General features: G+C 44.7%; 1 protein-coding gene across 1 annotated transcript; it reads left to right on the top strand.

The window, feature by feature from the left end:
* The first annotated feature begins 244 nt into the window (after positions 1-244).
* LOC133360365 (uroplakin-3a-like) lies at positions 245-15,209 on the top strand. Its single transcript, XM_061579047.1, has 5 exons — positions 245-692; positions 5,957-6,100; positions 8,459-8,675; positions 9,634-9,713; positions 13,242-15,209. Exons 1-5 carry the CDS (start codon positions 611-613, stop codon positions 13,376-13,378), a joined length of 660 nt encoding a protein of 219 aa, XP_061435031.1. The 5' UTR covers positions 245-610; the 3' UTR covers positions 13,379-15,209.
* The last annotated feature ends 396 nt before the right edge of the window (positions 15,210-15,605 follow it).

The following is a 15,605-nucleotide window of genomic DNA, read 5'->3' as shown; positions in this document are numbered from 1 at the left end:
GACACACAAAGACACACATACCCACTTACACACAAAGACAAACACAATACTTAGCACACACAATCTCGTACTGTATTTAAATTTGCGCTCAAGGAAATACATTTTAAAAGTACACTTAACACACCCACATTCCAAAGCCATTGCAAAACCTGTGCGGTGGTTGTGTTAAGATCACATTGTATGTTAGTGATTAACAAAACATACAAGTGTGATATATATATAAATAAAGACGACACACACAGCTTTACCGAACCTTAAGCCACAAACCTGTTCTACCGGACCAATGCGTGTTATTTTAGACGTTTACGAAATATATATTTAAATATTTTAAACCCTGCCTACCACCCCAAGGTGTGCCACTTCATAACCGGAGCCTTTTAAACTCTTTACCTGAACGGATGTGGTGCTTTACGAGTCTCTCGTGAAATTAATTTCCTTTTTACCTCACGCAAATTTTTCATTCGAAGTTTTAATAATTTTTTTCTTATTTGTCACACACAAAGTATAGACAGTCGCGTTCGATTACGTTATACTCTTTAAAATATCTATCTATCATAAATATTGAACACAAAAATCTTTGACAAGAAGCTGAGGAGAAAAACCCAAACTAATGGCGGGAAAACTTCTCCTGAACTTTCTGCTGGGGTCGAGCCTCTGTGTGGCGATGGCATCGGCACAGATCCCAACCGCTGGTGAGTGTTTACACTTACACAAAAATAAGAGTTAACACTTAACCCGAGCTACCTCATCTAAATAAGTGTTTAACTACAATAAGAGTTTAACACTTAACCCCGAGCTACCTCATCTAAATAAGTGTTTAAACTTACACAAAAATAAGAGTTTAAAACTTTACCTCGAGTTACCTCATCTAAATAAGTGTTTAAACTTACACAAAAATAAGAGTTTAACACTTAACCCCGAGTTACCTCATCTAAATAAGTGTTTAAAACTTTACCCCGAGCTACCTCATCTAAATAAGTGTTTAAACTTATACAAAAATAAGAGTTTAACACTTAACCCCGAGTTACCTCATCTAAATAAGTGTTTAAACTTATACAAAAAAAGAGTTTAAAGCGTAACCCCGAGTTACCTCATCTAAATAAGTGTTTAAACTTATACAAAAAAAGAGTTTAAAGCGTAACCCCGAGCTACCTCATCTAAATAAGAGTTTAAACTTATACAAAAATAAGAGTTTTATAATAAACGATGACTAATTAAAGTTGCGTCTTATACTCAGATGCACAAACTCTCCCTTTTATTTTGTGCGTGTACGGCTGATTATTATTTTTGTTAAAATAGATATATTTTTGGTTTTTTTCGATAAAGTCACGTAGATGAAAAATAAAATAAAAATAATAAAATATTACAATGAAAATAACTAAATTATTTTTATTTTTTACCAACGTTACTTTACCGAAAGAACCAATTAGTTTGGATCATTGCAGTCACGAAAACTTCAAATCGATAATATCTTTTGTTGCTTTATTTGAAGCTTTCGTGACTGCAAGGATTAATACTCTTAGGTTTTTTCGGTAAAGTCACGTAGGTAAAAATAATAGAAATAATAATGGAAATAATTTTTATTATTTAAAAATAATAGATATAATAATAGAAATAATGATTTGCATTATTTAAAAATAATAGATATAATAATAGAAATAATTTGTATTGTTTAAAAATAATAGATATAATAATAGAAATAATGATTTGCATTATTTAAAAATAATAGATATAATAATAGAAATAATTTGTATTGTTTAAAAATAATATAAATAATTAATATATTTTTTTCCTACGTGCCTTTACCGAAAAAACACAAGAGTATAATATCTTTTGTTATTTAATTTTAAGAGTTATTTTGTAGCTTGTACGGCGTGTGCCCATCACGTGTGGTGTCAAGTCGTCGGTGATTTCGGTTTGACCTGATTATGATGATGATGATAACCCACATTGTTACAAATCGATTAATCATAATCATCATATAGTACTTCGCTAAATATGCTGCTGATAATTATTACCGGAGGTCAATCAGAGCACGCATATTTTGTCACGAGTACTGTGTGTGTGGTTATTGCAGGTTTGATTCCTTGAAAAGGGCATCTGTTTGGCGTTTGAACATCTTAAAACTTATTTATTATTGGTTCTGTCGGTAAAGTCACGTAGAAGGGAAATAATAAAATAATACAAATATTCAACAATAAAAACATTCTCACGACGTTTCGACTGCAACACAAGCAATCATCAGCCGGTGTGAAATCCACAGAGAAAATTTTTTATTGTTTATATTTTTATTATTTTATTGTTTCCCTTCTACATGACTTTACCGAAAGAACTAACATTATGAATCCCTTCAGTCACGAAAGCTTTAAATCAACATCTTAAAACTTGTTTTAATATTTCGATTTAAAGCTTTCGTGACTGCAGGGATTCATCATCTTATTTTATTATGTATTATTTTTATTATTTTATTACTTCCCTTCTACGTGACTTTACCAAGAGAACCAAGAAGTTGTTTTAATATGTCAGACAAGGGTAATAAAACCTACTAAATCTAGATTTGAAGTTTTCGTGACTGCAGAGATCCATACTCTTTGGTTCTTTCGGTAAAGTCACGTAGAAGGGAAATAATAAAATAATAAAAATAAAACATAAAATAAAAATAAGAGATAAAAATAAAAATAAATAAATAAATAAACGTTAATTAAATCACGACGTTTCGATTACAACACAAGCAATCATCATCAGGTGTGAAAATCACAGCTAGAAAATGTTACTAAAGTGGGAGAAATGCCGGGGCTAAGGAGTTTATATAAGTGTGGACTTTTATATAAGTGTGTGAATAAAACATCGACACAGTAATTCAAACTTACAGAGTACGAATTAACTATAGCCCTGCATTGTACCTGCAATGCTACTTATTGGTTCTACTGGACAGATGGCGCTGGGACTACCCTCAGTAGGCATGCCAATGTTGGGCCAATGTTGTTGCAAACTATACTGGTAGGAACCTCCTGGTTACACCAGCCCACAGGGGATGATTGTGTCCGTCCGTCGTGCAGGGAGGGGCTGGGTGGGGAGGGAGGGGCTGGGTGGCGAGGGGAGGGTGGAGAGGGGCTGGGTGGGCATGCCAATGTTGGGCCAATGTTGTTGCATATTATACTGGTAGGAACCTAACAATATAAGGAACCTACCAGTATAATATGCAACTTCAGCAATTCTTTCTTGCTGTGGTCGTCCCACCTGATGATGATTGCTTGTGTGTCGCCCGGGACGTCGTGATTTAATTTATTTTAAACCCACGTGACTTTACCGAAAAAAACCTACTCAAGTTTTTAAAATAATAATAATTTTGATCCTGTCAAAAAGTAGCAATGTCCTTGTACTGCTCATACTTTCGCCTTGTTGTTCTCTGATCTAACACTGGTAGTGAAGCTAGGCCATTGAGAATGATGTCTGTCTGGTGTAGGCCAATCATTTAAAAAGACAATGCTTTAATCATTATGATGATGACAGCATGTTTTTGATTGCAAGTTTATCCTCAAATACGCGTGTGTGGTTAATACAGGCTTGATTATTTTCAAAATGTACCAGCTATTTGTGTATTTTTAAACATCTTAACACAACTCCTGCTTTATTTGCCGTACAATGGGTAAAAACGTCTACTCTTGTTTTTTTATCATTTTGATGCTGGCAAAAATGGGTCCCAAGTTCAACATTGTAACATCTGTGGCAATGTCCTTGTACTGCTCATAATTTGGCGTTGTTGTTCTCTGGTGTGACATTGGTAGTGAGACTTGGCCAAAATAAGTAATATTTTAAAAAACTTTTTTAAAAACATGCTTTTATGAAATGTACTAGTAATGGAAGAACTCCACGACTCCAGGAAGTGTCCCCAAAGCTTGCCATGACCTAAGGGACCGTGGCCAATTACAGCAAACGTCAGTTGAGCGTGGACAATTAGACCCAAGCCGAAACATAACATATAAAAATAATATTAAAAAATATAGATTTTTATGATAGAATATAGTATTGTCATCAGTATGACATAAGTATACCAAGTTTGCAGTCGATACCACATTGGGAAGTGGGTAAAAATTGAGTTACAGGATTTGAGGATACAACAGACAGCGAGTTAAAAGAAAGCGTGTCAAAAGAACGAATAATAATACACTGTAACATGATAACAAATGTGATGTTAATAGCTTCAATAAGCCAAAGCGTCTCCACTCGTTCGCCATCGTTGTCAACGCACGCTTGGAATCTTCTCCGGGTGGTCTCCAGAGCCCAGAAGCAGCACATGTCTTGTGGTGTCGTTGCAAATTCTCAGAAGTGTTCACATTTTTTTGAAGTACCCTGTACAACAATTCACCGCGTTGCACTGCCCTCTGCTGCCCAAACCCTATTATTCTATGGGGGGGGGGGGGGGCTATTTAGGATTTTATGTTGACCTTTTTCAATTTGCAGCGTGTTCAGAATGGAATGCGGCTGCTAAAGAGTGTTAATCAGAACACCTTCACATCGTATAACGCCCGTGTTGGCCCTCCCTGCATTGGCTTCCAGTCGTACGTAGAATCCAGTTTGAATTCCTCTTGTTACCTCAACAAAGCGGTGGACCATCTTGATGCCCCAGCCTACATCATTGACACGCTTGCACCCATGGTCCCTAAGATGTGGGGGTGGGGGGTGCAGATTTTCTCTCTGCATTCCCAGGTCGAGGCGTCTTCGTTCTGCGAGTGACCGATGATGTTTCTCCGCGTAGCCCCCAGGCTATGGAACGAGCCATCAGAGGGATCGCTCTGAGTCATAAAAAAAATGTCTTAAAACATATTCATAAGTACACGCTTACGCTTGTTAAACCTTTAGTTCATTTAGTAAATGGGATTCTTAAAATGTATTTCTAATATGATTATTTTTTATTCTGAGTGTGCGACTGCTGTGTTCTGTACAGCACTTTGAGAACCTTGATGAAAAGACACAATATACATGGAATTATAATGATTATATTGGACTGTCTATGGGTCCTATACAGTGTTAGACTATGAGCTCCTTATAGGTCTATGGACCATATATTAGTCTATGGGTTGTATGAAAGTATTAAGTTCCTATCTTGATTTGAAGCTTTCGTGATTGCAGGAATCCATACTATTTGGTTCTTTCGGTAAAGTCACGTAGGTATAAAATAAATCACGACGTTTCGGGCGCAACACAAGCTTGTACCAGTATTGTGTACGCGGGTTCTGTACGCGGTGACTCATCCCGACCCATACAAGTTCTAGCAAGTGCGTCGTATCCCAAGACATTTTTTCATCAAAACGCGACGTATACCAAATTAGACGTATTCCAAAGCGGTCGTATACTGAGGTATGACTGTATATATTGGTCCTAAATTAGTCTATGGGTGATTGGGTCCTATGTATATCTATTCGTCATATGTTCGTCAATGGGTCGCTGATATATTTCGATTGGTCCTATGTTAATATATGGATCATTGGGTCCCATGTATATCGATTGATCCTATTTTAGTCTATGGGTGATTGAGTCCTATGTATATCTATGGGTGCTATGTTAATCTGTGGGCACTATATAAGTGGGTTCTGTTTTAATCTATGGGTCGTGTTTTTGAGACCTGTACCTGAAAACGACAAACAACTACTGCTCTTCAGCACTTGTACATATCCCGACTCGCTAGGGCCTGGGGTATACACAGTAGATCGTGTCAACGGCCGTAGCAAAATTACTTCTTCTTGCAAAACACCGGAGCGGTGTGAGCGTGGGCGGGTCAGGCAATGAACCGACTGGTCGGAGACGCGACGCTGCGAACCAAAGTTCCGCAAAGTCCGAGCGACATCGGACTAATGCTAAAAACAATAACACACACGCGCGCATCTAAGAGTCTAAAGGAGACGTCTTTTTGTCCGCTGCTTTCTTCTGTTGTGGTCGGTGTTTGTGGTCGCAGGATCTCCGATGGCCATTGCAAATACGGCTTACTACCGGGCAGCGAACAGCTACAGCTCGCTCACCTTCAAAATCCCCAACTGCTTGCAGACGATAGACCAGAATGTGGATCAGATCATGATCGTGGCGAGAAAAAACACCGAAGGTAAGAATTAAAAACCTCAACTATGCACGTAACCTATTTTATTTTACCAGGTGGAGGCCGTCCACTGAGTTGCTATGTCGGTGCTTTTTCAGAAGTGACCCTGGCTATCGCAAATGAAACCTCAGCGAAGTGGCCTTATCATCATCATCATCACTGTGGAAATGTGTAGCAGCAGCCAAAACACTCGAAACGCGTGACGTTGATTCTAAATGTGTAGGAGGGGGAAAAAAATCCGGAGGACCCGGAGACAAATCCACGTGACCACCATGGCGAGAGAGAAAACGCACAACTCCAAATACAGGGTGCTTAAAAATGTTTCAACACTTATATGGGACTATCGCTTTAAATGGAAAAAAAACGTATAATGTTAATAGCTTCAAAAAGCCAAAGAGTCTCCACTTGTTCGCCATCTTGTCAAAACATGCCTGGAATCTTCTCCAGGTGGTCTCCAGAGCTCGGAGGCACATTTGTTGTGTTAACATTTTTTTGAAGCACCCTGTATATAGCGGGCATCAGGGTCAGGATCGAACCCACGACCTCCTGTAGCAAAAATTTTTTAAACGATTTTGATTCTACCAGGTAAGGCCCACTGAGTTATATAGCTCTTTTTCAGAAGCTACCTGCCTATCACAAATGATAGCCTCAGGGGGATTATCATCATCATCATCGTCGTCAGGTGGAGATTTATAGCAGCAGCCAAACATTCTAAATGCGTGACGTTAATTCTTAACGTCAATGTGGGTCGGGGGAAAAACCGAAGCACGCGGAGAAAAATCCACGCGACTACCACGGGGAGAGAGAGACACGCAAACGTCCAAATATACAGCAGCAGTCATGTCAGGGCCGGGATCGAACCCACGACCTCCTGCATACAAGGTGAGGTAGTTAACATCTCGGGAATGCGCAGTAATGCAGGAGTAAACAGCTGTCAGTCAATCTAGATCTGAAGTTTTCGTGACTGCAGGGATCCATACTCTTTGGTTCTTTCAGTAAAGTCACGTCGGTATAGAATAAAATAAATTAAATCACGACGTTTCAATTGCAACACGAGTAATCATCATCAGGTGGGAAAACCACAGCAATAAAAATGTTGTTTTGCTGAAGTGGGAGAGAGATGCTTGTGTTGCAATCGAAACGTCGTGATTTTATTTATTTCATTTTATACCTACGTGACTTTACCGAAAGAACCAAAGAGTATGGCCGTCAGTCAGCTGCCGCCGTGGCCCCCCTCAACTCCCCAGAGTCGACTCGGCCCTAAAGGAGTAATCTGGTGCGGTGTGTGCACATCAGCCATGGAGGAGACACAAGTCGGCCGGGCGATGGCTCAGCCCCAGCCCCTCGTGTGCTCGTGGTACAGCTAAATCTTCTTGGTTCTTTCGGTAAAGTCACGTAGAAGGGAAGTAATAAAATAATAAAAATAAAACATAATAAAATCAAATAATTCTCACGACGTTTCGGCTACAACGCAAGCAGCCGTCTTCAGGTGAAGAATGAGACACTGCCAAGCTAGGAGCTTATATATAAGCTGAGTTGGAGGTGGAAGAAGAAGAGAGCCTTAACAAAAGAATGTGCATATCAAGATGAATTTAGCATATTCATGGGAAATGCGTAGGAGGTGGGCGGGGGGGTTTCAAAGTCATATTATGCCCATGCATTATGCAGGATCAGCAGCACCAAAGGGAGGGGGGTAGCATTAACAAAGGGAGGGCATGTTAATAGTATGTAGAAGCAATGAAACATGTGAATGGGAGAACGGTGGCAGGAGACCCGCAGCGGAGCAAATAATGCATTCCCTGTGGAGAACACAAGATACACAGTTAATGCCAGTGAGTGGACTGCGGTCTGAAAGTCACCATAAATGTGAACAACAATCAGTTAAGATCCGAAGTGGTTTATTACGTCCTTCCAATGATTGCTGAGCCAGAATCCATCTTCTCGGTTGAAATTGTCTCTGTGTTTGTATATGAGGATCGCCTCATGAACGAATCTCTCATGGTAGCCAGATGGCTTGCAGAGAACCTCTGTCTTGGAGAAGTCAATGTCATGTGAGCCCACTGAATTGTAACAGTGATCTGCCACGGCTGAGGTGTTTGTCCTACCGTGTTTCAGGTCTGCTTTATGTTCACGGATGCGGTCCGAGACATGTCGTTTGGTTTCTCCAATGTAACTGCTACCACAGAGGCAACTTAGTTTGTAGACGCCAGGGTACTGTATGTCTGGAACCACGTCTTTTACAGACGGGACCAGATCACGGATTTTATGTACTGTGTTGAATCGTACCCCCCCCCCCCCCCCCGATAATCTCCTAAACGCTACCCGGAGGACGATCTTTGTCTCTGTCTCCTCTCCAATCGTAAGCGCCAGTCCCAGAGATCACCACGGACACCTCCTTTCCTGCCGGCGTGTACGTGGTGGACAAGTTTGCCGTGCCGCCCTGCAATCTGGGCTCCAACATGGACTCGGTTTACCGGCTGGGCGCCAACGCCAAGAGCCTCCCGACGTGCGTCTCGGTCCCGCAGCCTCCCACAGTCATCACGGAGTGCAACCCACCCCTGGCCAACGGCACGCAGTACAGGTGACACAGGGGCTGGCGGGGGGTGTTGGGTGGGGTGGGGAGGGGGGGGGATGGTGTTGGGGGGTGACCAAAGATGCAGAACGAGTCTAGATTTGAAGCTTTCGTGACTGCAAGGATTCATACTCTTAGGTTTTTCGGTAAAGTCACGTAGGTAAAGAAATAAATAATACAATATATTTTTATAGAAATCAAATAATAAATCACGACGTTTCGGAGGCAACACAAGTCTCCGTCATCAGGTGGGACCGTCACAGCTAGATTTACTGTCTCAAGTGAGGCAAAATTCCAAGAGTCAAGCTCTTAAATTTAAGGGGGGAGGGAAGGGGGAGGGGCTTATCTGAATGTGGAAGCCAATGAGCGGAACGTGTTGGGGGGGTGGGCGGGGCTAAAAGAGAACAATAGGTGCACATGTTGATGTTTTACCCGATAATTATTTTATTGATATCATTATTTCTATTATTTTTTACCTACGTGACTTTACCGAAAAACCTAAGAGTATGCGGAACGATCTTAATACGATGTAGCAAAAAGGGTCACGTGTTTGGTTTCCGATTAATTGTCGCTTAACCTGTCCGCCTCCCCCCCCCCGCACAAAATGTAATACGCGCACACGTAAATCATAAAGGTTTGTGAGAAATCTACACGAGTGGTCAGGGTTACTCAATGGGGGAGGTGGTGTTTGGTGGTGGTAATGGTAGAGACATGGTGACGTCACTGCCACTTAGTGGTGAACGGCAGTTGTTGATGGTGCAATGGTTGGTGTTGTGGTTGGTGGTAATGCTGTGGTGGTTGGTGATAGTGTGGTGGTGGTGTAATGGTTGGTGTTGTTGTTGGTGATGGTGTTGGTGATGTTGCTGGTGGGGGTTGCTGGTAACATGGTGGATGTTGTTGTTGATTGTGTGGTGTTTGGTGGTCATGGTGGAGCTAACCGTGTCCGTGTGTGTGTGTGTGTTGACAGGGTAAATGCCATACTCTACGTTGGACAACTCGCTGTCAAACAGCTCGGCTGGTCAGACTCGGCCAGCACAATCTCAACACGTAAGAAGCGCATCACCGTTTGTTGTTTGTGTGTCATCGTCACGCCCAAACTCAACCCGACCGCGCGTCGATGGGCGTCGTTCCGTCACCAGATGGAGATTCCGTTTGGAACGTGTGATTGTACGTACTGTACGTAGGTCGGAATTCTTTCGCAACGTACGTAGCCCCAAAGTACTAATCGGAGGTGCGGGGTGGAAAGACAACCAACTCAACGACAACAACGAGCGGTTTGAAAGAAATGGGGTTTCAATCGAGAGAGCAGAGCAGTTCAGCCCTCCCTGTGTCTTAGCGAATGGCCCGCGGAACCGGATATTACAGAACTACCTCTGGTGCACACAGAACGGTCCGTGGAAGTGGATATCACAGAACTACCTCTGGTACACACAGAACGGTCCGTGGAAGTGGATATCACAGAACTACCTCTGGTGCACACAGAACGGTCCGTGGAAGTGGATATCACAGAACTACCTCTGGTACACACAGAACGGTCCGTGGAAGTGGATATCACATAACTACCTCTGATACACACAGAACGGTCCGTGGAAGTGGATATCACAGAACTACCTCTGGTCCACACAGAACGGTCCGTGGAAGTGGATATCACAGAGCTACCTCTGGTCCACACAGAACGGTCCGTGGAAGTAGATATTACAGAACTACCTCTGATACACACAGAACGGTCCGTGGAAGTGGATATCACAGAACTACCTCTGGTCCACACAGAACGGTCAGTGGAAGTGGATATCACAGAACTACCTCTGGTCCACACAGAACGGTCTGTGGAAGTGGATATCACAGAACTACCTCTGATACACACAGAACGGTCCGTGGAAGTGGATATCACAGAACTACCTCTGGTGCACACAGAACGGTCCGTGGAAGTGGATATCACAGAACTACCTCTGGTGCACACAGAACGGCCCGTGGAAGTGGATATCACAGAACTACCTCTGGTCCACACAGAGCGGCCCGTGGAAGTGGATATCACAGAACTACCTCTGGTGCACACGGAACGGTCCGTGGAAGTGGATATCACAGAGCTACCTCTGGTCCACACAGAACGGTCCGTGGAAGTAGATATTACAGAACTACCTCTGATACACACAGAACGGTCCGTGGAAGTGGATATCACAGAACTACCTCTGGTCCACACAGAACGGTCAGTGGAAGTGGATATCACAGAACTACCTCTGGTCCACACAGAACGGTCTGTGGAAGTGGATATCACAGAACTACCTCTGATACACACAGAACGGTCCGTGGAAGTGGATATCACAGAACTACCTCTGGTGCACACAGAACGGTCCGTGGAAGTGGATATCACAGAACTACCTCTGGTGCACACAGAACGGCCCGTGGAAGTGGATATCACAGAACTACCTCTGGTCCACACAGAGCGGCCCGTGGAAGTGGATATCACAGAACTACCTCTGGTGCACACGGAACGGTCCGTGGAAGTGGATATCACAGAACTACCTCTGGTCCACACAGAACGGTCCGTGGAAGTGGATATCACAGAACTACCTCTGATACACACAGAACGGTTTGTAGAAGTGGATATCACAGAACTACCTCTGGTCCACACAGAACGGCCCGTGGAAGTGGATATCACAGAACTACCTTTGGTGCACACAGAACGGCCCGTGGAAGTGGATATCACAGAACTACCTCTGGTCCACACAGAACGGCCCGTGGAAGTGGATATCACAGAACTACATCTGATACACACAGAACGGTTTGTAGAAGTGGATATCACAGAACTACCTCTGGTCCACACAGAACGGCCCGTGGAAGTGGATATCACAGAACTACCTTTGGTGCACACAGAACGGTCCGTGGAAGTGGATATCACAGAACTACCTCTGATACACACAGAACGGTCCGTGGAAGTGGATATCACAGAACTACCTCTGATACACACAGAACGGTCTGTGGAAGTGGATATCACAGAACTACCTTTGGTGCACACAGAACGGCCCGTGGAAGTGGATATCACAGAACTACCTCTGGTGCACACAGAACGGTCCGTGGAAGTGGATATCACAGAATTACCTCTGGTGCACACAGAATGGTCCGTGGAAGTGGATATCACAGAACTACCTCTGGTGCACACAGAACGGTCCGTGGAAGTGGATATCACAGAACTACCTCTGGTCCACACAGAATGGTCCGTGGAAGTGGATATCACAGAACTACCTCTGGTGCACACAGAACGGTCCGTGGAAGTGGATATTACAGAACTACCTCTGGTGCACACAGAACGGTCCGTGGAAGTGGATATTACAGAACTACCTCTGGTCCACACAGAACGGTCCGTGGAAGTGGATATCACAGAACTACCTCTGGTGCACACAGAACGGTCCGTGGAAGTGGATATCACAGAACTCCCTCTGGTCCACACAGAACGGTCCGTGGAAGTGGATATCACAGAACTACCTCTGAAACGCCTTCTTTTTGAAGTGAACTTTCATCCACGCAACAGGAGGCAGCATTTCCCATCCACTCTGCCATACAAGAGTAACACATCAACGGAGAACGCAATAAGACGCGGGGTGCGGTGACACGGCGCAGCAGCAGAAATCCTTGGCCGCTTGTTGGAAAGGTTTGCGATTAGAATACGGAAGGCCGCCAAAAAAAATATCACAGCGTCGTCCACGCCGCCCACAGTGGACATCGCGACTCACACTTACACCTACGTCGTGACTCACGCGTCTTGACTAACGCGCACGTCATAACTAACGCACACGTTTGGATCTTATGTAAAACCTATATTAGAATGTGTCTATGGGGGTCCTGTATAGTGTTAGACTATAATACCTGTGAACCCCTTATCAGTGCCAAAAGCAGCAGCTGCTACTGCGGCGAGGCTGATGACCGGAGTTTGCGTGACGATGCTTTGTTATTGTACGTCTCTCCGTAGAATGATATGGAGAGGCAATTCAGAAGCACAATCAGAATCTTTATTTATCTCGGAGAAAAATCCGATGAGCTTTGAAGCGCTGTTCATTTTGTGTCACAGATGCATACCTGTCAACCCCTTATCAGTGCCCTACTTTATTACAGATCAATTAAGACCGTATTGGTCACCGCGTGCCCCTTATACATCTCAAGGGACGGCTTTGAGCTGTACGCCTTTTGGCGTCCTCTGGTCGAGCACCAATTGGGTCGAGGCTCAAAAGAAAGCTGTCCCTTGGTGTGGACCAATCAGTTTCAAGGACAATGCATATATTATCATAGTGTGTTTTTTTTTGTTTGCATTTTGACTGCAAGTATTGTGGTTAATGCAGACATGAATCCTTGTAAAAAGGTTTCAGTTTTGTTGCCAGAAAAAAGGGGAAAAACCCTATTATTATATTTTGGTACTGGCAAAGGAGGTCTAATGATGAAGATCAACGGGGTTAACCTTATGGGTTCACACGGTATGGACTTTGAGCTCCATATAAGTCTACGTAGATCTCATGTCGTCACAATGACGACTGTAAACGTAACACCCCTTCCATGGTGCGATCTCCCCCCCCCTTCCCCCAGGTATGTCGCGCGATGACATCCCCTTGCCGCCTGGAGGCCGCTCGGGAGGGATGATCGTGATCACGGTGATCCTCACCGTCCTCATGGCCCTGCTCATCGTCATCCTCGTCGGGGCCATACTCAGCAGCAGGAAGTGAGAGGTGCCGAGGGGATGTGGGCCCCCCCCCCAAGCCGCCCCGTCCCCCCCCCCCCCCTCCAGCCATCTCTGTAACGTTTCCCCCGGGGGTAGGGGGGGCAGGGGGGACACCTTCACCACTTTGACGGTGAAAACCTTTACGAAGTGAGGCTTAAAACGATCAAGCCGAACGGGCGTGCGTGTGTGCGCGTATGTGCATGTGTGTGCGTGTGTGTGCGTGCGCGTGTGTGTGCGCGTTTGTGTGCGCGTGTGTGCGTGTGTGTGCATGCGCGTTTGTGTGTGCGTTTGTGTGTGCGTGTGTGTGTGCGTGTGTGTGTGCGTGTGTGTGTGCGTTTGTGTGCGCGTGTGTGTGCGCGTGTGTGTGTGCGTGTGTGTGTGCGTGTGTGTGTGCTCGTTAACAGCACTTGCCGCAACAGTCTGTTCAGGGCTATAGGGCGGGGAGAGGGGCGGTGGGGGATCTTTGTATTTTGTAAGCAGATCTTCATCCGTCACCGTGTGTCTACGTAATATATTGAGGGGGGTAGCGACTTGGGCCGGCCGTTCAAACCACCACCACCCCCCGCCTAACGCTGCGAACAATTAATACATTATACAGGGTGCTTCAAAATAATGTTAACACTTACATGGGACGATCGTTTTTAATGGCAAAAGAACGCATAATGATAATACACTGTAAACATGATAACAAATGTGATGTTAATAGCTTCAAAGAGTCTCCCGCTTGTTCGCCATCGTTGTCAACGCGTGCCTGGAATCTTCTCCAGGTGGTCTCCAGAGCCAGGAGGCGGCGCATGTCTCGTGGTGTTGTTGCAAATTCTCAGAAGTGTTAACAACTTTTTTTTTTGAAGCACCCTGTTTATGTAATTGTTAAACATCCCGCACGCACCCGCGAGATATTCGGCAAAGAGGTGCGTAGGACACCAGGTCTGCCAGCGCCGCGGTCCAAATTGCCCCCAAAAAATAAAAATAAAATTTTTTTAAACAAGCACTTTTGGTCGGGGTAAAGCCGCCACCTCCCCCCAACACCCCACGACCCCTCCACTCCCACGCATGGCGACAATCGGCAAACTGGTGGCAAGGGCCAGGGCCTTCAAACCCAAGCAGCACACGTGCGACGGTGGAATTGCACCTGGAGAGCGGGAGAGGTGGGGGGGCTACACGGACAATAGAGAGGTCAAGAGGTCAACCACCTCGCCTGGTACACAGGAGGGCGTGGGTTCGATCCTGACCCTGACACCATATTTGGAGTTTGCGTGTCTCTCTCCCCGTGGTGGCGTGGATTTTTCACGTTTAGAAACACGCGTTGACTGCATTTCGCTGCTGCTATGAATGTCCACGTGATGATTAAGAGCCACTTCTGTTGAGCTATCATGTTGCGATAGCCAGGCTGAAAACGATCTACATAGCTCAATGGGGCTTTACCTGATAAAAGAAAAAATATTATAGTTTAATAGTTTGAACACGGGACGTCTCAAACGAGGCGTTGCAGCGGTCGATCCCGCGAAAGTAAAAAAACACTCCACGGACCGGCGGCCTTTCTCTCTCTCTCCGTAATCCTCACGGTCCAACTTTGTCAAAAAAAAATCTGAAAACAAAAATTATTTTCACTAAATGAGTTGATTGGGAAATGCACGACGACGTTGTCAGCCCCCTCACCCGACCACCAGCGGCTGCCAGGCTGACCCCGTCTGTTAGACACGACGGAGCCTCGCTTCATTGATGAGCCTCGCTTCATTGATGAGCCTCGCTTCATTGATGAGCCTCGCTTCATTGATGAGCCTCGCTTCATTGATGAGCCTCGCTTCATTGATGAGCCTCGCTTCATTGATGAGCCTCGCTTCATTGATGAGCCTCGCTTCATTGATGAGCCCTCGCTTCATTGATGAGCCTCGCTTCATTGATGAGCCTCGCTTCATTGATGAGCCTCGCTTCATTGATGAGCCTCGCTTCATTGATAGCCTCGCTTCATTGATGAGCCTCGCTTCATTGATGAGCCTCGCTTCATTGATGAGCCTCGCTTCATTGATGAGCCTCGCTTCATTGATTAGCCTCGCTTCATTGATGAGCCTCGCTTCATTGATGAGCCTCGCTTCATTGATGACCTCGCTTCAGTTGATGAGCCTCGCTTCATTGATGAGCCTCGCTTCATTGATGACCTCGCTTCATTGTATGAGCCCTCGCTTCATTGATGAGCCTCGCTTCATTGATGAGCCCTCGCTTCATTGATG

Source organism: Lethenteron reissneri, chromosome 68 (assembly GCF_015708825.2).
Source record: "Lethenteron reissneri isolate LAM-NWPU_2019-01 chromosome 68, ASM1570882v1, whole genome shotgun sequence".
Classification (NCBI taxonomy): domain Eukaryota; kingdom Metazoa; phylum Chordata; class Hyperoartia; order Petromyzontiformes; family Petromyzontidae; genus Lethenteron; species Lethenteron reissneri.
The sequence above is the reverse complement of the archived record's forward strand: the minus strand, read 5'-3'. Positions and strand labels throughout refer to the sequence as shown.